The 23,892-nt window shown below is 42.9% G+C and overlaps 1 protein-coding gene across 1 annotated transcript; it reads left to right on the forward strand.

Annotated features, from left to right (window-relative positions):
- Positions 1 to 1,479: 1,479 nt before the first annotated feature.
- LOC6619666 (protein distal antenna-related) lies at positions 1,480 to 3,361 on the forward strand. The gene has a single exon (XM_002043845.2). The coding sequence runs from the start codon at positions 1,653 to 1,655 to the stop codon at positions 2,910 to 2,912; it is 1,260 nt and encodes a 419-aa protein (XP_002043881.2). The 5' UTR covers positions 1,480 to 1,652; the 3' UTR covers positions 2,913 to 3,361.
- The last annotated feature ends 20,531 nt before the right edge of the window (positions 3,362 to 23,892 follow it).

Genomic DNA, 23,892 nt, shown 5'->3' on the forward strand with positions numbered 1-23,892 from the left:
ATAACATACAGCAACACGGAAATTAATCAATACAAGTAGATGTAATCTAATAAATTATAGTTAATAGAAAATTTATTTAAATATGTGTAAATCAAACATAAATACTAAAGGCTACTTACTTTCTAAAATGTGTCTTTTAATAACACAATAAAAAAAGTATTAAAAAAGGGATGTGTGATTTTATTTAAGGACAATATTGAACGGATCAGCATTTCAAAAATAATCTTTTTTAAGTGTACTTAGCCAATTTTCGAAATTTAAATTATGATTTGGTATATTTACCAGGCCGAAAGCTTTTATTGCAGTTCTTCTTCTAGAATGTTGATAGTTTTCTCGAGGCTGAAAGCTTTTATTAGTTTTTCTTTAGTGGACGACGCAGACGCATTAATAGTTAAAACAATAATAAAACGACGGCATTCATTGAGACTTTATAATCAATTTTAATAACAATAACAGTGTTTGACGGCATATAGTTTTTTGGATTAAGGGGTAAAGTCAAATGATTAGAAAGGTGTTCCCACAAAGGTGTTATGTACATACATACTTACGCTTTTAATATACAGTCGTATTCAAATAATTAGAAGTGATCCATAATAATTTATTAATATAAATTACATGGTTTAATAAAGTTTAAAACAATTTTGTGTGCGAATAATCATCAGCAAAGAACTATGCAAGTTCTCCATATAAGGTATGTGCTATTCATTTATATTACTCCATGAGCACTTATACATATAATAATAAATATTTAAATATTGCCTAGGAAAACGCAGTGAATTCAAAACTTTTATTAGTAAGTTAGTCTGATCAGCTTTTAGTCTATATATTTTCTATTTTCTTCATAAGATAAGGGTGCAATGAAAATATTTACCACAAATAACGGACAAAGAATACTCGTGGAAATTAGTGCAAACACACAGATGGAGAGTGCAAATAATATAAAATGGAATTGTGTTATTCTCGGTAGATTCGCGACCCAAAAGTGCAACCAGGTCCACGTCCGTATCAGATCCGCTCACGCACATGAGGATGCAAGAAGGTTGGCCAAATACACGCACACACACTTTCGCAGGAGGGAATGTTTATGGGAGGTAAATAACTGGTTTTTATATAAACACACGGGCACACACGCACACACACGCAGCCACGTGCAGGAGCCGATTCGGAAATGTGCATCCTGCATGCTGAATATCTAGATCCACAACACCACCACACACACATACGCAGCCCGCGAAGAGGGACGCGAATGATGGTCAGGACATCAAACCCGTTAAGAGAGCCGAACAGAGCGAATTTCGTGAGCAAGACATGAGTAACAAGTTGTTGCACTGGTGGGTGGTGGGTGCGCGCGAGAGAGAGAGAGAGAGAGAAAGGTGAGAGTGGCGCTTTGCTCCGATTGGTCGAGAAAAAGCGAGAAAAACAGCATGCCGTTCTCTTCGCCGCAAAATCATCGGCTCATCTCGGCGGTCGCCGTTCGCCTGTCGCCGTTCGCAGTTCGCAGCTCGCCTTTCGCGGAATCGGATTCACAATCACATCCTTCTGCGAGTTCGAGGAGTGCACACCGGTGGTCGCATCCGCATCCGCAAAGTCCGCGCTTCGAAACCGCTATCGTAATCGCAATCGCCATCGCCAGCGCAACCAGAAATAGAACCATGGATATCTCCGCCTACCAGCACATGAACATCCGGATGAGCACGCGGGGCAAGCGTCCTCTGAGGAACCTCACGCCCAACGACAAGGTGCGTGCCATCCAACGCATCCACAATGGTGAAACCAAGGCCAGTGTGTCGCGGGACATCGGAGTGCCGGAGTCCACGCTGCGTGGGTGGTGCAAGAACGAGCAGAAGCTGCGCTTCATGTGCCGCCAGCTGGGCCCCGATCACCTGGGACTCGACACGCCACCGGAAAAGCGCGCCAAGTTCGAGCTGCAGCTCCAGCTGCCACCAAAGTTCGTGGCACTGCCTCCAAACTACGAGGAGCTGGGCTTCGGAGCACTGCCCTACAGTCCAGCTGATTACCCAGTGCAAAATGAATCCCTGCTGGAGAAGCTGAGCCTTGTGGAATTTGTGAAAAAGAACGGCGGATTGCATCCGGAGGGTGCACTGCATCCGGGTCAGGCCGGCGTGATGGACTACTCCAACAACATGCTGCACCAGCTGAACCTCCTGGCCCTGCTCAACTCCAAACTCACCCCACAGACTGCCGATGTCCTGGTGGACGCACAACCCAAATCAGAGGACAACAAAGTGATTGATTCGCCCGCTGCCTCCGAGGATTACAGCAAAAACAATTACCCCTTGTTGAGTGTTAAGAACTGGGCCAAGGATCCGGCCAAGCGGGTGAACTCCGCCAATCAGCCGGAGCATGTGAACGATAAGAACAACAATGCCCTGGAGGCCAACAGTTCCGCACCACAAGCTCTGGCCACGGAGCAGGCGAAGACTCCCATGTTTCCGGACACCACAATGCCCCTACTGCCAGCACCCTTCCCGAATCCTGCGGATCTAGCGCCTGTGATAGCACCAGTGACTCCGGCCAACGCCCCGCCCACTGGAACCGATAACCAGGGAGCGGCTCTGCTCGACTGGTGCAAGCTCTTCAATGCCAGCTTGAACTTCCTGGCCTTCGCCGCGGCCGCAGCCTCCATGCAGCCCGGCGGCGGAGGACCTGGTGCACCCAGCTACAATCCCAACCAAATGGCCAGCGGCGGTTCGGAGCCCGATCTCGAAACATATCCTTTCAACGAGGCGCTACTGAAGCGCCTGAGTCCACTGGCGCACAGTGAGGCCTCTAACGAAAGCTACTGCGACAGCGAGCCGGAGGATCTGTCCGTGCGCTCCTGCGCCTCCAAGGCGTCCAGCAGATCCCACACCCCCGACAAGAGCGTCGGGTCCAGCGACGCCGAACAGTAGACACCCTACATTAAAGCATAGTTGTAGTTGTAGTTCATAGTGTAAATACCTCCATTTTTATTGTTATTAGCCACCTTTAGTATTAACGAAACTCGAATCATTTCGCAATGCAAATGCCATTTGTACTTATCAATTAACGTATTAATATCAATGCAACAGGTATTAATAGCTCAGCATACTATAGCTAGTATTAACTAGGAATATCGACTGTGTGACTACTTGTTTGAAAGCCAAATTCAATTCATCTACACGTATAATAACAAATACTAATTGTGTTAAGTAGCTTAATTAGTTGGCACATTTTGTCAGCTATTCCAATCGATTTGTTTTCGTACTGTGTAATCTGCGTAACTCTCAAATAAGCATATAAACTAATTACTAATGAAACGAATAAATATTTATTAACAAAAACAAAATAAAATTCAAGTGTCAATCTCTCAAGATCAAAACTGGCATTTCTTTACTTAATGGGTATTCAATTTGAGCGGTTTGAAAAATGGGTCAATGTTTTACCTCTGAATAAAATGAAAGTCTTTCCCAACGAAAGGCTCTTCGAAAAACAGGAATTTTCTATAGAATTAAAGTATTTAATTATAACAAAACTAAATTCATTTATGCGGTTTTTAATACATTTAAAACGTTTCCAAGTTATATAAAACTTACAGGCATTTGCAAGTAGAACAAATAGTAAAACTACTATTACTTACTACTACTACTACTTAAACTACTTTTTGCTTCATTATGCAAATTAAACACAAACCGATTGAATATTTTAGCTTGAAACAAATAAAAAACATATGCAAATGTAGCCTAATTTTGAATTTTCATCAGTAGGAAAACTACCTTTTATTAAAAAGGCCTTAATATGTTTTTTGCCATTTATTTTGTAGAGATAAATATTAAACTTGTATTTACTGAAGTGCCGAAGCACATTTCATATTATATATATGCTGAAAGGGTAGGATCATTATAGGTGCCATAGATGGAGGTCAGCAGTCAGCAGAGGAGTTGGGGTCCTGGCATCTGGGCTGTGCGTTAATGAGTCCTCCTCCTGTTTCCCCTGCTCCTGGCGATTGGTGCCTGGAAAGCGTTTTCGGAGGCATCGGTCATGCCGAACACGAAAAAATGGCACCATGGCCAGAGGAGCAGCAAAAGAAGCAGAAGGAGCGGAAAGAGCAGCCGCCACGGATGGCCATCCAGCGGCATGAAGACGAATTATTGGTTCGCCTTTTGGAAAAATTAAATATCGCGTGTTGGTAATTTCCGCTTGGCTTCCCATTGCCGCTGCCATCGGGTGAAGTTGAGGCGAATTATTACAATGATTAGGCGACTGACAGTGCTCCCAGGCATCGGCATCCACATCCACATCCATATCCACATCCACGTCCATGTCCATGTCGACCATCCGGCCTGCCAGCCGTGATCTGTATGCATGTTTTGCTCCGCATTTCGCATTTCGCAACTCGCAGCCCGCAACTCGCATTTTCGCATTGCATGTGTTGTGCGCAGCGTTTTGTGGACATCTTCGTGGCATTCTGGTTTTGGTTCTGGGCGAGGATTAAATTACTCCAGCCAATCCCCTGGGCATATCGACGGATCCAGCCGCTGTCAATATTGTGTCGCCTCGTAACCCGCACGCTCCGATGCGGATCCGATCGCGACACTAGGACCAGCACACATCACACATCTCACACAAGTGCCCAAAATAAGTGGCCATACCCATGGACAGGTATTGTTTCTCTACCAGGAGGTAGAGTGCACTCTATGCATATGCAAAGGTCATTGGTGTTCGACTTATAGGAATATACATCATATGTCATAGGAATGAGCAATTCAAAACTAGTTATTATAGTTTATAAACTAGTATTATTTCTGCTTCACAAGTTTCAAATGACCAAAGAGGACAGGGATACATGTCCTTACATTTTGGGATGTAAGATTATTTTGAGATACTGTTTAGGATCCCATTAAGACGCCTGCCTATATTAACATTTTAGTACCGCACTACTGAAAAGTTCAATGCACCCCCGATACCAAAGTGCAGCGCAGGATGACTGACATTCTTCCAGCATATGATTGACAATGGAAACGGGCCTGAAATTACCCGAAGAATCGAGGGATGGGGCTACCCATATCGATACCACATCCGCACCGGTGGCCGATGATTGGGGCGTTCATGAAAATGGCGAGGAATTTGCGTGAGCTTAATGCGCAGCTCGTTCGACATTTTTGGAAGAGGCGCAGTTAATGTAAGGATAATGACAATATTTTAAGCTTTACAGCAGCACATCAGCACACCAGGCACATTGCACACATGTGGACCGTGGAGCGCATATGCATTTTTGATTCCCGCCCAAAGCCCATGTAGTTCGAAGTCAATTTATTTGCTTTCTTATCCTCGCGTTTGAATAATTGGCTACCAAGTTACCTTTACGAGATCGAAGCGAACCTTCTGCATTTTGCGTGTGGAGCCTCCTCCTCGGGACTCGCTCGCATTCGGATCCCCATTCGCGTTCACGTTCTCTAGCATGCATCAATTACAATCAGATTAGTTGCATGTGAGCAGGAACCCTTTGATGGAAAACGATCGCGCCAGATTAAGTCGCGAACCGATCCCAACCGAACGGTGGACTACTGACTGGCTGGCTGGCCATTCTTCTCCAGTCTCGGCACGAATCTCGGCCTCTCGGCTGGTGGATCAATTGAAGTGGCTGGACTGGAACGAGCTGGACTGGACAGTATTGCAGATCCATTAAACTTCTGGCACCAATTTGGCCAGCAAAAAGTGCTTATGGCTGTTAAGCCAGAACTGGAGGTTCGTTTACTGGCTTTCGGGTCAGAATTCATAATGGTCTTAACCTAGATTTTAAAAAGCAGTCAATAGAACCCAAAACGTTTTGCGGAAGGGAATATATGAAAGAGGATAAAAAAATAGTCGAAAGTTAAAATTGTGAGCTTTATGACAATTTTTATTCCTTCTTACCAATTTTCGGTAAAAAAATGATAATTTATGGCCACAACATTGTAAATAATGGTCCAAATGTAGAAAATCATATATCGTTGAACGTTGAAAATTCCCAATCGATTGGTGTTCCAGTTAAAAAATTTGATTTTTTGACATTTTTGACAAATTTGCTAAATTTTGTGATTTTACCCCTTACGAAAAATGCAAAAATTGGCAAAAATTTATTTTTGCGAAATTCCACAAAAAGAGATAGGGTTCAAATGCATTGGTAATTAGCTTCTTAAAACTGTTTTTGTTTTGGTTATATGGCCATTTTTAGCCAAGTTATGATAAAAAATACTTCAAAAATATTGAATTTTGGCCGGAAGACGTTTTCCTTAAATTTCATCGAAAAATTATCAGATTTATGGCCACAACATTGTAAATAATGGTCCAAATGTAGAAAGTCGTATATCGTTGAACTCGTAATCAAATTCCCAATCGATTGGTGTTCCAGTTTAAAAATTTTATTTTTTGACATTTTTTGATAAATTTTGTGATGTTACCCCTTACAAAAAATGCAAAAATTGGCAAAAATTTATTTTTGCGAAATTCCACAAAAAGAGATAGGGTTCAAATGCATTGGTAATTAGCTTCTTAAAACTGTTTTTGTTTTGGTTATATGGCCATTTTTAGCCAAGTTATGATAAAAAATACTTCAAAAATATTGAATTTTGGCCGGAAGACGTTTTCCTTAAATTTCATCGAAAAATTATCAGATTTATGGCCACAACATTGTAAATAATGGTCCAAATGTAGAAAGTCGTATATCGTTGAACTCGTAATCAAATTCCCAATCGATTGGTGTTCCAGTTTAAAAATTTTATTTTTTGACATTTTTTGATAAATTTTGTGATGTTACCCCTTACAAAAAATGCAAAAATTGGCAAAAATTTATTTTTGCGAAATTCCACAAAAAGAGATAGGGTTCAAATGCATTGGTAATTAGCTTCTTAAAACTGTTTTTGTTTTGGTTATATGGCCATTTTTAGCAAAGTTATGATAAAAACACTCTTAATAAGCATAGAAGTTTTTACCAAAAATGTTTTTCTCTAGTCTTTCCCATATATGAATTATCGTGTGTGTATACAGTAAACATAGTTTTAAGGACACATAACGTTAAAACAGTAAAATGTTTTAATAGATAACTAGTTCATTCACAATCCACTCAATATTGCACTTTAAGCGACTTTGCCCTTAATTTGCGCCTGGCTCGACGAGCCAGAATTACTTTTGAGTTTTCATCTCGAGCCTTGTAAATAAGTAACAAGGATTTGTGTACTTTTGTAACGAATTGCGCTTTGCAGATACTGCATAATTTTGGCTCGGGATGATAATGATGATGAATACAACTTTTGGTATAAATTGCAATTTATTTTGTCTTGTGGTGAAAAAAAATGTGTTTTTGTTTCAATAGTTATTTTTTTGCGCCCCTCATTCGGCATTGTTCTCCTCTTTTCTCCTTTTGTCCTTGGGAACATCAAAGCTAAACCGGAGACTTTGTCATCAGCCTTCTCTTTGGCTTTTTGTTTTTGCCAACCGGTTCGCGTCCTGGCGTTATTCTTGAAAAAGTTCTGATTTAACACTGGGAAATGATTAGAAATTTTTGTGTTTAATATAATATATTACCATGAATGAACTAGGAACTGAAACTGCTAGTTTTTCATATACATATAGTTTATTTTTAAGAGAGAAGGATCAGATTGTTTAACGATTAGAATGAACCCTCGAGGAATTAAGTCCCATCAAGATGATATTGGTCAACTGTGAAATTTGAAATGAGCAAAAGTTTGTTGTCCTAAATATCACGATTAGTACAATATTTTGATTGCTACCTGAAGGATGTTGTGAAAGCATCCTTGAAAGTGCCATTGCATTCAGCACAGCAACTTATCGCAACCACGATGTGAAATGCCGGAAGGGTATTCATCCCCTTTGATTAGCGCGTGTAAGTCGGAAAGGCTGGTTTGTTTTGTCCTGTTCTTGTTATGTTCCGTTTGGTGCTCCTCTGTTGAGCGGACCGATGTCATCCTGAGAAAGGACATCCTAATGAATATGTCATTGTGCGCGATAAAGTTTTCACTTTATTGTCGGAATTGTCTCGTTATTAACACGAGTTGAGTTGATCGAAACGTGGAATGTGCGGTGATAAGAGGCTTAGGTTTGGGCCAAGGGATTCCCAAGACGAACGAATTGGCGCATTCGCATTGTTTCCAGCGACATGCAGCTACTTGATTTCTGAAAACGAAAAAAAAAAAAACCAAACCGGATTTCAGTTGGCTTTCTGGGCTTATTATGTTGCATACATTCTGACACGCAAAGGCCTTTGTTTTTACTTTAAAGCCCAAAAGGCAAACCATGACCGCAAAAAATCTTTGGCGAAATCAGTTTCAAATCACTACATCCTGTTTTTGGAAGAAGATATTAATGATATTAACGGTGAAAACTGAGTCAAAGTACCAAAATATACAATTATTGAAATGCCTATCTCACGATATAGTATATAGTATAGTATCAAGAATATCTATCTTGTATCTTGCACTTTTCTATAACTATCTAGAAAGGAAAAGCAAGCCTTCGGTCGTAAGAAGCTGACCTCTGACCTTATTTATATTAACAAACAGAAAGAGGAAAAAACCCGTATGTCCCATAAGCCATTTAGTGTTTGCACATAGAAAACAAACTCTTTATTTAGCATTCAAATCGGTGGGCTAGGAAGACACGGTCCGATTTGTGATGTTTATGTAACCCTTATTCTTGTCTGTGGTAAGAGTGGAAATTATCACGGCGCCTCAATGCAAAACTGGATTAAAGGTCGCCGGACCTTGGGTCCGGTCAACGTTGCTGCCATCGTCAATAAATCAGCCAGTTGAAAATTCCGTTACAGGACACGGGATTCGTGAGAAAACGTCGTATAATTTCCCAAAGCCAAGCTGTTTTTCTTATCCACATCTATCCCGATGTCCGGCCAAATGACAGTAGGGCATTGGAATTCTAATCGAAATACCGGTTGGGCGAACCACTACCATCTAAGACCATATCTGCAATTACTTGTTCCGCATCCAGAGGAACCGATGTCCCGGGAACGGGTTCCCATAACCGTGGATGCACGGACGGATGGCCGGATGGCCGGATATGAATATTAAGCAGCCGTGTGGGTATTTATCTAATCTTAACAAATGACTTGATGTCTTCGTCACCGCTGTTAACCGTGCAGGACATGCAAATAAAGTTTTTACGCCGAGGTATTTATCTGGCGGGAATTAGTGTCAAACTTTTCGGTCCGCAGTCCTGACAAATGACACATGCCCACCAGGATAGCTGATTCCAGGATGAATTCGCAGCGCCTACAGTTTGACACCTTGACTGTTATGTTTGACAGTTTATTTGACTGACTTGACTGTTTATATAAATATGTATACTTAATGCAGGATAGTACTAACTGTTTATTTAAGCCATATAAATTGAGTATTTCAACTAAAAACAATTATAATTGTTTATAATTAACTGTTTTTAGTGCAATTAATTGCTAAATCGAAATCTTTTGTTTCCCTTATAGACGTGCACCGGAATCTGTGACAAATCCGAGGGTATGCAGCCCACGTAAGAACTTCAGGGGTTAGTTTTGGCACTGTCCATAGGAAACTGAGATACCTAATGAGTTCTGGCACTTTTTAACGACCAACATTGTATTCCTCCACAGTCGTTATTATAATAACGAAACACGCACACAGCTATACACGGATAAGTATATAGATATATACTCCATATATCCTGTCATGTAAGCCCGATATGTGTGTGAGTGGGCCTATATGGCATGCTAAATGTGGGCACTAAGCCCAGCGGTCGAGCGTGGCGTGGGGGGCATAAAAAACAAACCCCTTCACTTGTTGTTAAACAAACTCTTGCGATTTCTATTTTTCATCGCCGGGACCGGTCGGTCGGACGGTCGGCCGGTCACTCTCACTACTCGAAAAGTGGTGCCGCAGATGGCTCTGGTCCGCCTCCAAAGTGGACAGAATTTAACGTTCTAGAGACTCGTTTAATAATTGCTCAGAGTGCGTGCGGTTTGGGATGGAGAGTTGGCGGGCTGCTCAGATGCTTGGATGGTGAGATGCTGGGATGTTGGGATGGGGGTCGAATTGGGTCTACGTCAACCGTGTCGCTAGGCCTGTCGTACGGGACAGCCCCGTAACGAGCTGTGGACTTAACCGGACCCGGGACGAACCGGACAGGACCACTAACCCATACCCTTGGCCGTACCGTGGTGGACCGTCCGTTCAGGACCTTCCCGGGACCTTTCCCTGGACCGCTGGCAGTTGAAATTTGTGATAGATGCGGTTTGCGGAGGCTGGGCGATGGGGCGCGAGGTGTGGCACACACACACACACTCGCAGTAGCACACAACTACACACTCGCAGAGACACACGAACAGGGCGAGTGGACAGGACCTTTTGTAGCCTTAACCCCTAAGTGTCCAGAAAAGGGATGAAACGGCTGAAAAATGCTTACGCCGGGTTTCGAAAATGTTATTACGAATATATTATGCGCACATACCAACATAGGCCAACATACATACATAAGTAAAATTTTACTTTTGTACATATGTATAGGTACAGACAGACCTTGGTTATATATTCAAAATTATATGTGTTACAAGCGCGTGCACATAGTTGCTGCCACATGGCCGCAGATTATGTATACCTTTGGATATACTTATATACAAATATATATTCTAGTGTCCGGCAGCGGTCAACAGATTTGGATGGCTGGCACAGCCTACGAATGTCCTGAAATGAGGTTATTACGGTGGACACCAGGGGCCGGTGATAAAGGCGTGAGTCCATTTACCCCGGCCACAAGAACCTTTTTGTTTAGTTACCTCGACGCCCAGGACGAAATTGGGGCTAGTAGTGTTGGCCGTAAAGTGCTCAGTGGCGAATTAAAAATTGACATACTTATACATTTTACAGCTTACACGTGGCGATAAAAGATGTCCATCTGGATCCACACCATGCCGTCATCCATTCCATTGTTTTTTATTTTCCACTTGCTTGAGGGGCAGGAAGGACAACTCCAGTTTGCAGTTCATTCATATGCGACTTCCATTTCCGATTTGTTCTCAATAAAAGTGATAAAGAGTGCGGAGCACATATGCACACATATATCCTTCGGTCTGGTCGCAAATTTAATAACACTTGCATAAAGAAATTTCCAAGTCACGAAATTGCTGTTCGACCTTGTGAACTTTGGTCTTAAAAAAGAATTTAACTGATGCCAGACGTTTGAGGAAAGTTTTACTTTAGTTTAGTATCATTGAGCCAAGGAGTCTAGCCAAGAACTTTGCCCAACAAGTGGGACAAAGAGTCAATTTAACCTGTCATTACAAAAACATTCTCGAGAAGATTTCTTTGAGCTGGCCAATTGGCTACAAAGTCAATGGAAGTCGCATTATAGCTCTTAATTACCCTCGTTATTGATGGATTATAATCAATTAAGTGCCAAAAAGGTATTCGGGCATATATGGTACATATATTATTGCCAGTTTTCATTATTTTATTTATTTAGTAAACAAAAGAGAAAAGGATGGGGCAAAATCTTAATTAAATGTGCTATTCGTTTGCTCTTTGAATGGATATAGTTGTTTGCTTCCTCAAAATAGCTATATGCTATTCAAGCTTTTCTTAAAAAGAAACCAGAGCTGAATTTAAAAAGAGTTTCTTAAGAATCCCAAGATTTTTACGTTATAGAGGAGTAATCATTTAATTGTTATGATGATGAAACAATGTAAAGCAAACTTGCTAAAGTACCTTTAATTTACTTAATAATTAACTACATTTAATCGCAACTTTGTAGAAAAGGATGTGCATAATTGACGCCCTTTGGGCGCCTTTATTGGCCATCTTCCACCAAATGGCAGGTGCTGATGTTGTGATGTTGGCCAAATCGCTGTGCCAGCTGTTGGCGACCACCGTGTTTTTTTTCTCCTGCATTTCCCATTTTTTCTGCTGCACATGACACTCCATCGCGAACGAGCTGCAAACAACGGGCAAAAAAGGCGGACGGCATTGAATTACGGTCGGAGCCATCAAAATTGCACCATATGGAAATTAAGTTGGCAACTGCCGTGATACTCTGGCACTCCGATGCGAGAAAGTCGCGAAAAAAAAGCCCATCTGCAGTCGTGTGTGCAAAGGTCAAGCCGGTGGCATTTCACCGCCATTTCACCTTGCGCCGATGCGCCAAACGCTGCGGTGAAACAAAAAGCCCCTTTATTGGAGTGCAGGATGCAGGGTGCAGAATTCAGAATTCCAAGTGATTCGGCGAAAAAAACGCGCCGTTTAAGGGGATTAGGCAGTCAGTTGGAAACCGCTTGCTTGTTTGCCCGGTGGCATGCAGCTTGATGCACTTGACCCGTTTTTTCTTTTGCTGCCGCCGCCACTTTGGAGTGCGGCGTGCAGTTCTTTATGCCGCGGCTGACTGCTGGATGCGTGGCAAAGTGGTGGGATCGGCATATACTCCTCCATTGGAGGAGGACCCAGCCAGGCCATCGTTTGCCATGCGATACTGTCGCCGATTAGGCGGCTATAGACGGGAAAAGTGTTTTGGGCGTGTGTGTTCGCCTCGATGTTTGTTGGTTTTTGACGCGGCGCCGCGTAAAAAGCGCATTTTTTCCACTGGACCGTGTTTTTTCCGCGTTGCCTGCAACCTCAACTTTTCGGTCACTTTTTCTGCACTCTGACGGCTTAATTGGTGAACATTGTTCCCTAACACTACATTCATGCGACGGGGGCATCATAAACAACCAGCAACTAGTCATAACAAGTTGTTTTACGATCGTTTATTGAATGCAGTTGCTAGTTTTGCAAATTAGGTGGCAAAAGTGGCAGCTTATAGGTTTAAATAGGGTTTTATTTGTTAGTTTTTAAATGTAAAAGTAAGGAATAGTATACTCAAATACTTCAGATTAGATTTTTCTTGCTTTTAAAGTAATTCAGTCATCACATTTCTTCAGAATATGCGAATATGTAGCTGCAAGAAATGTTAGCATACTTTTTGGCGTTAGCCCGCTTGCTCAAAAAATATCTCAAGTTATAAAAAGATATTCATTTCTTACAATATTCGTGAAATACGTTAGGTTCCAGTGAATTGCAATGATGGCCACCATTTATATCGACAAAATAGACGGTTTCCATATGTGAGATTTGAAATTCATAAGCCAGCAATTACAGCCAGCTTCCCTCCACCAAGTTTTATTGTTTTTTGCTAAATCTGCACTATTATTATACTATTTTGAGATATAGCTTATCTATTGTTGGGCAAGTGCTGTGTGTTAGTTGGAGAGACATGTATGTGTGTTCGAATGCATTCTCTCAAAGACCTGCATCCGCTGGTCCTCCATCGTCTTCATCCTTGGTCTTTCGTCCTGGCCACATCCTCATCCTCCTCCACATCCACGTTCTCATCCACATCTACAATCACATTTTGCATTCTTGTACATGGATGGCCGCTCCTTCATTTCCAACCGCTGTGGATGCATAATTGCTTACGGTGCAGCCTGCTGGCAGGATGAGATGGTGAGCTGGAAATAGAAATCTGAAGTAAGGAAAGATGCCGGACACGGCAGGACATCTGCCATTGTTCGCATGTGTGTGTGCGTGTTTCAGGCTGTGCTCTTGTGTGTATATTCGAGTATATTTGAATTTTCTCCTTGCGCTGGGCATACTCGTATATGGCATATATCCCAGTGAGTGGGGTCAGTCGTCCTGACTCCGTCTTGCTGCCATTCCACGTCCTGTCAAAACTAAAACGCGCCGCTGCCAGAGACCAGAGCCCTGAGTCCTGAGTCCTGCGTTCTGCGTTCTGAGTCCTGCGTCCAGACATGCACAACTTTCGCTCCATACAATATCAGCAATTTCCTTCGTTAGTCATTCGTTTCCTCGCATCTCACATCTCCGCCTTGTTGTTATGGGTCCCACCGTTCAGCTCTGTTCGCAGTGCTGCGAATTTGGGCCCGTCCCATTAGCCCGTTTCACTTTGATGCAGAAGCTGCCCGCCCGGGAGAATGTTGGGCAGCCGGAGGAGGTCCTTCGCTCGGACCTCGGCGTCTGGACTAGCAACCAGAGGACATCTCGACGACGACAACTCCTAAGCTCACGTATATTCCACCGCCGCATGCCGTTTGCATGTGTGCTTGCTTCAACGCCACATACCATCCTCCGTGCTCCGGGCTCCTAACTGCGGTCCCCAATCTCCGACCCCCCCCCTGTGTCCTCGATACGACCAGACCCAAAAACCCCGGACACACTTGGAGTCGGTGGGCATACTCATACATGGACACATAATGTAAATGTCCGCAATTTCTTTTTGGGCATCTCTTAGCTGCCGCTGCGTTCTTGCCATTTAGACTGGGCATCGAATACGAGTACGAGGCCACCACCTCCGCCTCCGCCTCCAGCTTCGCCTTCTCCAGCTCCGTCTCCTTACTCCCTCCCTCGTTACGGCGCAAATCGCCGGACTGCGACTACGACTACGACGAAGGCGCAGAGCAGCGGAGATTGCTTCTGCTGGCGCTGCCGCTGCCTTCGTCACCACTTTTCCATCATAGCACCCAACCACCTGGCGCCAAAGGCAAGTCGATCGATAATTTCCATAGTTGACCACTGCTGTGTATGCGAATTTTGAAGCGGACATCTACACAAACACATGGCCAGCGGACGGAGGCATCCTTTGGCCACCGCACCATCGCCCCATCGGCCCACCGATCCGCCACCCACCGCACATCCACATCCACAGCCATATCCACGTCCACGTCCGCCCACCGGCACACATACTGGCGCACACTCTTAGACGTTACAGCAGCGAGCTGAAGGCAGAGCCAAGCTTTCTAGTAGCACACACGCACAGCAGCGGCCACGAAACTAGCACTGAGATTTTGGAATGCGCACCTTTCGTTTTTAATTCGTATAATTTAAAACAACATGGGCATTAACATTTCAAATAGAAAATCCACGGATTCAAACGCCTAAATGTCATATATTTATGGAAAGACTTCATCTTAAGTTCTATAGAATGTATGCCTTCCCAATCTTCATAGGCAGCATCCGTAGACCTACCATTTCGCCACCTGCTGTCTGCAGCATCTACGTCAACGGTCCTGGCCAGCATGGACATCAGGCTCTGGCTATCAGGGATCCGAGCGGATGGGTGGGTGGGCAGCCAAGTGGGGCGGATGCCGTGGGTTGGGTGGGGTGTTTCGTTGGCAACGGCAAAAGCAAAGGCAACCGTGCTGGTCAGCCGGGCCCACAATACGTAAGGGTCTGCCATGAAGATAAAACGAAGACCAAGGAACGAACTGTTTCTGCAAAATGTTGTTTGCATACGACTTGCGACATGTGAAAAGGATAAGAGTGAATGTGTGTGTGTGTGTGTGTGTGTGTGTGTGGGTGTGTGCGTGTGGAAGGAGGTGGGCGGGGGCGTGTGTGTGTGTGTGAGTGAGTGAGTAGGTGGGTGGGCTGGGTGGTTGGTTGGTGGGTCTGTTGGCCGCTGTATGTATACGTGCATTTGGATGGACGGGAAAGCGGACGTTGGCGGCAAATACGTGAGTGGGAGTCCGGCGCGTTTGGGGACCTCGGACTCGTCGTGGGCAATTGCCACGACCACCGGAGTGGGTGGTGGGTTGGTGGTGGTCCGGGCTGGTCCAGGGCGGCGCGGAATGGGCCTGGTCAAGCCACGCGGCTGGGATAGACGACTTGATGGTTCGAATGTGGATGGAGCGCAGTGGAGTGGAGTGAAGTGGCATGGCGTGGCGTGGCGTGGCATGGAGATGTGGAGATGCTTAGATGCTGGATGCGGAGGAGGAAGGCGAAGGTTTTCCAGAGCAACGGCTACGGTTCTCGAGCAGCTTTTGGCGGAGTGGGTGGCTTGGGTGGCCTTTCGAATGCTTGACTGCCCAGCGAGTGAGTGGGTGGGTGGTTGGGTGGTTGGGTGGGTGGGTGGCGAGTGGACGACGCAAAGATGTACGCTAGGCGATTGTAAAATTTCACATTTTAGAGAATTAGACGTTTACTGGGATACAACACATACACTCCCATACACAAGCACACACATACACACACACACCGACTCACACACATGTCCAGTCATCTATTGCTTAAATTTAAGAATGTGTATATATGCATGTATTCGTTTGTATGTACGCAACCTGTGAACAATATACGTGAGTTTGAGGGTTCTTCGTTGGCATATGTATGTATATGTATTTTTGGGTTTGGCTCTGCGAAAGTTTGGAATCTTGTATATAAGTAGTAGATGCCATTGCCTCTCGGCCATGTATAAAATATCAAAATTTTGCTTAGACATTAATTTGCCAGCAAGTACACGGCGATACACAGCCAACCGAACATGCACATCTACATACGTGTGTATATATCTCAACAGTATCGAGCTTATGGTCGGTTTTAATATTTTCCGATTGTTGTATATTTAAGATTTTAGGCAGACGTCGCCTGCATCTTGCCATATTGCCATATTGCCATCGTGCCATCTTGCAATCCTGCAAGGCAAGCCATCTAGTCGTCCTGCATCCGTAATACGTTTGTAATTAGTCTAATGTACCTTCTCCTTGTGGCTGCCCGAATCCCCAATTAATTTCAGCATGCGCTATTTCCACCGCTGCAATACGCATCCTGGTGCATCAAATTCTATTTTGCTTAGGTTGCTGATAATTAGAAAGACGCTGGAACAAAGGGATAGTAAAGATAGAAGTGAATTTATGCTGGTCTTTATATTACATATAATTTTTAAACTCAAATTTTTAGCTTAACGTAATCTGATTATGCGAATATTAAGGGCATATAAAACCTCAGCAAACAAAAGCCAACAGATCTTGGATTTTATGTATATTTTATCGATTCTCGAAGGTCGAACAAATAGCCCTTAAAGTTCACAAGGTAATAACATTTCCGTCAGTCTGTCAATGTAAGACGCACCCTTCGCATCGAAAAAATCTCATACTTGGAGAGCTGTCGTAACCATTTTATGATGGTTTTTACACACAAGATGACCGTATTTACATATATTTACGAGTCTGACACGCAATCTCTCACATAGTAAAATAGGTGTACATATTAACTGCCCTAATCGCATCGATTTGGTATTTATGTTGATAGTGGATTTATTAAGTGCAGATACTTATTATGGCATTACTTTGTTAATAAAGCCTTAGCATTAGGGGAATAAATCGAGTAAAAACAGATTGGCGTAACTATTTTATAAGTGGTTAGGTGTTTGTTTCATGTATGTATATGAATGAAGGAATAAATCAATTTATTTTAAATGTCTGCACTAGAACATGATTTTCTAAAATTTAAAAAAAAAAATTGCGTATACGACCCGATAAACATAATTGATTTCGCTTCTATACATTTTTGATATTGTACGGAAATATAAATAAGCAGGAATATAGTGAAAAGTGAATTTTAATTATGGTAACTATTTCGCATTGCTTTTTTACAAACGTATTTAACAAACATGTGAAATTGCGTATACGACCTGTTTACCGTGGGTAAGTTAACTAGTTCATATTGCCTACTGTTGTTTCCTATAAATAATATAATGCGTTACTTCATACGTAAATATACTCATTGATGGTTTTGTACAGCTTAGTTACTTACTTCAAGTTGGAGCTCAAATGGCAATAGAACATTGGCTAAGTAATCGGTTATTTATTCAATTAAATGCGTAAATCTTTTTCCACCAACTCAAACCTGTTGCGAAAAAGTGCTCCCTAATCGGCTCGTTGGCCTTGAACGGCGGCCATTGACGCCATGAATGTGTAACATCCTCATTTGAGGTTCAAGGTTATGATTATTTACGACAAAGTATGTACTTCCGTACATGATTGCCGGACATGTACATAGGCGTATGTACCATGTGCGGAGCCCGCATGCATGTGCATTGGGGTTCCCGCATGCACATGCCCATGCCCATTTATAACTAAGTACCTACTTATGGACCCCGCTGGCGGGAGGCCGGCAAACGGCATAAATGCAGCTGAATGCAGCTCATTATCATTTAAATACGCAGTATGCTGGCCTAATTTGCAGGAATGCGTTAGTGTGTGTGTGCGTGCGTGTGTGTTGGTGTTGACTTGACTATTTATGAGCCAAAAGCAACAAACGTGCTCCACTCAAGCACATGCAGTGGCATGTACCGGCTTATACATAAACGCAATTATAGGGACATAAATGTGTACATAATTATAATGCACATTATAACGTCTAGCCACATAGCACAATTCGGTTGTCCTTACAGAAGGAAGTCCGAATTATAGTAAATACTTGGTCACTCAGGCGAGTAAATAAATGCATACATGTATGTACAACCCGGGCACATACTTAACTGAATGAGTTGTTTGATTTCATTGCCAATTGAGAGCCCGATGGCCTTGCGATTTAAATGCATTGTACATAAGTGGCATTCACACATAATAAGTCAGTTAAACAATTGTGTCATGCTTAATTAGCACAGTTCATACCACGAATGGCTTTTGATTTCTGCACAAATTAGGTGGAAATAATAAAAGCAGCTGAATAAAACTAATTGTGAATACATTCATAAGAGATGTGAATAAATTCAGCTTTTTATTATGTCTTAGGCATTTATACACTTAAATATTAAATATTTATAGCTGTTTAATAAATAGTTGCCAACTTTTGACGCATTCACTTTGAAACTGCCAGGCACTTGAGTAAAAAAAGTGAGTTTTTCTTTAAATGTGATACACCGACTTATTTACGAACTAAAGCATTATAAGCGTCCGGTAAAAAGGAAAGCGTTTTCTTTTCAAGTTTTCACTCTTTGCCAATTCCGCAATGTTTTTTTTATTCTATTTGTCCGGGTTCAAAGTACAATTGAACGAAATCGAAAGTTTTTTTTACATTTTTCATTTTATGTGTGTTCTTGCTTACACTTATATGGCCAACTAACTGTACATAAAAGGCCCCATCATCCATGCATTCAGGAGGGGACTACCCCCAGTGCTCCCGAGTAGCCGGAGTAAACCATATACTTAATGTTTGTGTGTGCAAGTGCAGCAATAAAAATGTTGGATTTAAATTATTGCTTCACAGCGAACCGAAAGAGAACAGTGGACGACCGCAGAAGGATGTCTGGACAAGAAGACATCAGCTTTTTATTATGTCTTAGGCATTTATACACTTAAATATTAAATATTTATAGCTGTTTAATAAATAGTTGCCAACTTTTGACGCATTCACTTTGAAACTGCCAGGCACTTGAGTAAAAAAAGTGAGTTTTTCTTTAAATGTGATACACCGACTTATTTACGAACTAAAGCATTATAAGCGTCCGGTAAAAAGGAAAGCGTTTTCTTTTCAAGTTTTCACTCTTTGCCAATTCCGCAATGTTTTTTTTATTCTATTTGTCCGGGTTCAAAGTACAATTGAACGAAATCGAAAGTTTTTTTTACATTTTTCATTTTATGTGTGTTCTTGCTTACACTTATATGGCCAACTAACTGTACATAAAAGGCCCCATCATCCATGCATTCAGGAGGGGACTACCCCCAGTGCTCCCGAGTAGCCGGAGTAAACCATATACTTACTGTTTGTGTGTGCAAGTGCAGCAATAAAAATGTTGGATTTAAATTATTGCTTCACAGCGAACCGAAAGAGAACAGTGGACGACCGCAGGAGGATGTCTGGACAAGAAGTGGGACAGGATCAGGCCAAAACCAGAGCCAGAACCAGAACCAGGACGACTAGGACTAGGAGCAAGGACCAAGGCAGCACCACCTTTTTGTAACCTACTCCCACTGTCTATGTGTGCTTCATGCTGTTGGAAAAATAATGTGATTCATGTCCTTGAATCATAAAACCAATTTTTTTTCCAACTCCTCCTGCTTGCCTTTGTGTGAGTGTGCCAGTTAGTGAGTGTGAGTTTGGGTGTGAGTGTGTGTGTGAGTGTGTGTGTGCTGAACTCCTTATTTTTTTCCTTCCTTCTTCGGTTTTGTTTGTTTGCACTTTTTTTGAGCAGACGTTGTCTATATAAAAATATATATTCCATGTCATCGTTGGGTGTGCTCCTGCTCCAATGCCAGACAGCCGGCTGGCTATCGCCTGGGCCACTGGATCTGGGCTAGACGAAACCGGCAATATCCATTTAGGTGACTCAATGCCAGTCGAATGCTCCAATGCTCAGTCCTGTGTGCCCCCCAAATGTATGTCGATGTGTGAGTGTGTGGCGGGACTGGAGCAAGGCATCAAACTTTTATATTTGTTTTTATATTCAATTCAGAAGTTCCAAACACCCTCAGACCTCCGAAAAAAGGACTCGCCGCTCTCAGTTACATATCTGTTGCTTCTCACAAACACATACTCAGGCACACAGACAGACACACAGATACACGCACAATCGTCCTGGTTTGCATACTTAGTGGGATTTTTTCCGATTATTTGATACAGAATCCCCATTAATGCATCCACGTTTACGGCCGTAATATTTGCCAACTTGGAGGATCTTGGCAGACAGTCGGCCCATTGTGTTTGTGTGCCCTTCACCCAGACATTCCGAGATATACGAGTCCAACTGTTTGCACATATGGCCAGGATACGTTCGTATCCATGTGTGCATGTACATTTATACTTCCTTCTCCTTTTTTTTCTTTCTCTAAACACATACTTATGGGTATGTGATGAAATCTATGTGTATATTCGATTGTGTTAGTGGATGCGGGAGGGGGCAAGGATGCTGTCCGAGTTTTTATTTCGCCTCTGCCATGTATGGCCAAACATGAAAGACATTAGGGTAGGTCGGTGCCAGACTACTTAGAGAAAATTTGTTATGCCTTGCTTTATTTAATGCGAATTCCTGTGCTCAACTTTTGCGAAAGAAACTTTTTCCAAGGCCATTCGCCGAAAGAAAATAGTGAAAGTCGCAAAAGGAAAATAGTGAAAGTTGAGGGGTCCAAATGCTCCTGCCACCCATTTCTATTGAACTTGCCGAGTCGAAGGATAATGCAATTAACCGTAGCTAAACGCCTTTTGTTTGAAAATTAATTTTGTGAAAAAATTAATTACACTGCCTGGCAAGCTCATCGAAATTGGCTTTGTTTCCGTTGAAATATCTTTATTAAAACCAAAAATTTAATGCAATAATATTTTCTTTTAGCTTAATTTCTTTTCAAAGGCTGTGAATATAAATAAAATGAATGTTTACAATAATATTGTTTGCTTAACTACTTTTTTTTTGCCCTTTGAAGTAAAAAGGTAAATTGACAAAGAGCAAATATCTAAAATTGCTTCGTAAATTGCAGAATAATGTTTGCGACATGATTTTGTTTGCTTTGTTAAGAGTTTAGTTATGGGTTAATTTGCTAGCAAAGCATGCTTAATTTAAGGCAAGTGTATTTATACCTTTGTTGAAAGTTCTATTTTTTGTTTAATTACAAAACATAAACTATTTAGAATTTAGAATTTCTCTACATTTCATTGAATTTTTTGAAGTTAACTTTTTGTTAGAGTTTTATGGTTTTATTGTGAAAATTCCTTCAGCAGAAGATGCCTCTTTTTTTGTAATTTTTCATTACCAAGATGGTTAGTTTATCTCAAGAGACCTTTCCACCGATTGCTCCCGTGGATTTTCGCCACTGATTTCGCCAATCCTAAGATGAGATCCAGCTGCGACGCCGTTGGCATCGACGTAATTAAATACTGGGCCCCGTTCAGCGAATGCGAGGCAGCCAGCAAACAGGACTCGCATCGCAGGATGGAGACAATACCGTTACGGGCAGCGGCGCCAAATTAAGCGAACTGTTTTAGAGACATGCTGGCCTTAATCGAAACCCGATACTTTGTCGCTTCCTGAGGCCGTCGGCTAATTAGCCCACGGTTGAATTGCCGCTGGCGCTACCGTGGCTCCAATCTGCTGGACTCCAAACTGCGTATAAAACAGTATAGTATAGTATAGTATTCCTTCACGCTCCACGTCGGCGATATCTGTTTGCAGGAGGAGCGATAAAAAACGAAGGGCAACGGCAACGGGAGCGGCGACTAAATAAAAGCCAAGACAAATAACAAGCATTTTTATTTTAATACCGACACTTAATATAAACCTCATGGAGCCACAAAATCACGCTCCATTTGTTCGGGCAAGTGCAGGGCATACATAGCATCGCGCTGGCAAGACGAGTGAGGAAGAAAAAAAAAAAGGAGAGCAACGAAAGGAAGAGGAGCAGCAGAGGAGTCCTGGAGTCCTCGGCTCGAAGGACCAACTCCTTTCTCACCGACTCATGCACTTGTTGATTTTTATTAAATGTTGTAATAAAATAACAGTTAAGTTGTAACTTTGAGTGGGGCACAAAATAAAAAGGACCGCATCAGCACTTGCAACGTTGACATAGCGAGCAGCAGTAGGGAAACGGATAAAAAAATAAAATACATACAGAGAAACATAAAAAAGCTTTAGCACCACAGAGTCCTTCCCTCTATCTAGCCATCCCTTTTCCGCTTTCCACTCCCCCCGCAACCAGGAGCAGCAGCAGCGATGGGGATTCCCCGGCAGAACGGAACAGAAGTAAGCTCATGAGCGAGCAGAAATAATAAAAGTTCATGAATAAAAATCTGAATGGGTGAATACAAACAGATATCTGTTGCTTTTGGCTTTAAAAAGCAGGCAGGCAGGCAGGCAGGTCCTTTGACCGACTGATAACCAACTCCCTGAACTGACCTAGCCCACCAGCAAGGATATCGCTTATGCACATTTATGGCATTAGAATAAAACAATCAACTCAGTCAGAAGGTCACTTTTTAAAGGATTTGTATGGGTTTTCTAGTTGTGGGAAAGAAATGAAAAAGGGCTGTGTGCGTTTATTGAAGGTTTAAGGGGAAAGATGAAGAAAGGGTTGAGAAAGTTTAAACATATTGAGTGGATGTATAGGATATTGCTGATATGTTCCGTTTCAGTTTCCCTAGCTTCATTTGAGTCATATACCTCCCTTCGCCACATAAAAGTGGCTAAATTCCATTTAATGGTCGAGTCTGAAACTCAATTGTGTGCCCAGTGGACCTTAAGTTGGTAGCACCTGGATATACGGTTGATACACAAATACGGATTGCAAAACGCAGGGCGCAATTCAATAAAAACCGAGTGAGTTCTCGCGTCCTTGCTGAAAATAGCAGAAATAAATGGAAAAAGAGGTGGTCCATCAACATCTGACGGTCAAGTTAATGGTTCGCTGATCAGGATACGGCCCCAGCTGCAACGCCACCTTCAAAAGACCGCCGCAGTACCGAGATTCCGGCGGAATGGAGAGGAGCAGAGGCGACGCGGTTGTGTTTCCCAACTTGAGAACATGTCCAGATCAAGTTGTCGGAAAAAGCGACTATCAACTCAACGTGGCTGGGCAGCCACCGCAGCAACTAACGAACATTTGCTAATCCCCCCCGCCCCACCTAGATGCTAAAGAAGAACTCCGTACCCCACACTTGTCCAGTCGAAACCCCATTTAAATAAACACATACACACACTTCGGAATACATATTTCACTTCTCGGACTTGCGGACTTGGCTCAAGGGACCCCAGCGATCCAACGGACCTGGCAGCGACCATTTCCATGCGATGCCATGCGTCTGGACAGCCTTCTTCTTCAGTCTTTGCCTTTGCTGCTCTGCCATAACTAATACTGCAGGCGATAGCAGGGATGTGGATGTGGATGTCGCATAAGCAATTTCTGGCCTCCGTGCCCTCGCAGCTCCCTTCGCCTTCGATGAATTCCAGCCATTCGAGTTGGCCGCGGCCGGTCCAAAAGGACATGGCTGCTGCTGCTGCTGCTGCTGCTGTTGCTGCTACCCAACCAACAACCTTTTGATGTGTGTGCCTGTGTGAGTCGAGTCCAGTCGAATCGAGTCGAGAACGGGGTGAAAGGATGTGGGGTCCTTGGCTGAAAAGACGAGC

This window comes from Drosophila sechellia, chromosome 3R, assembly GCF_004382195.2.
Source record: "Drosophila sechellia strain sech25 chromosome 3R, ASM438219v1, whole genome shotgun sequence".
In the NCBI taxonomy this organism is placed as follows: domain Eukaryota; kingdom Metazoa; phylum Arthropoda; class Insecta; order Diptera; family Drosophilidae; genus Drosophila; species Drosophila sechellia.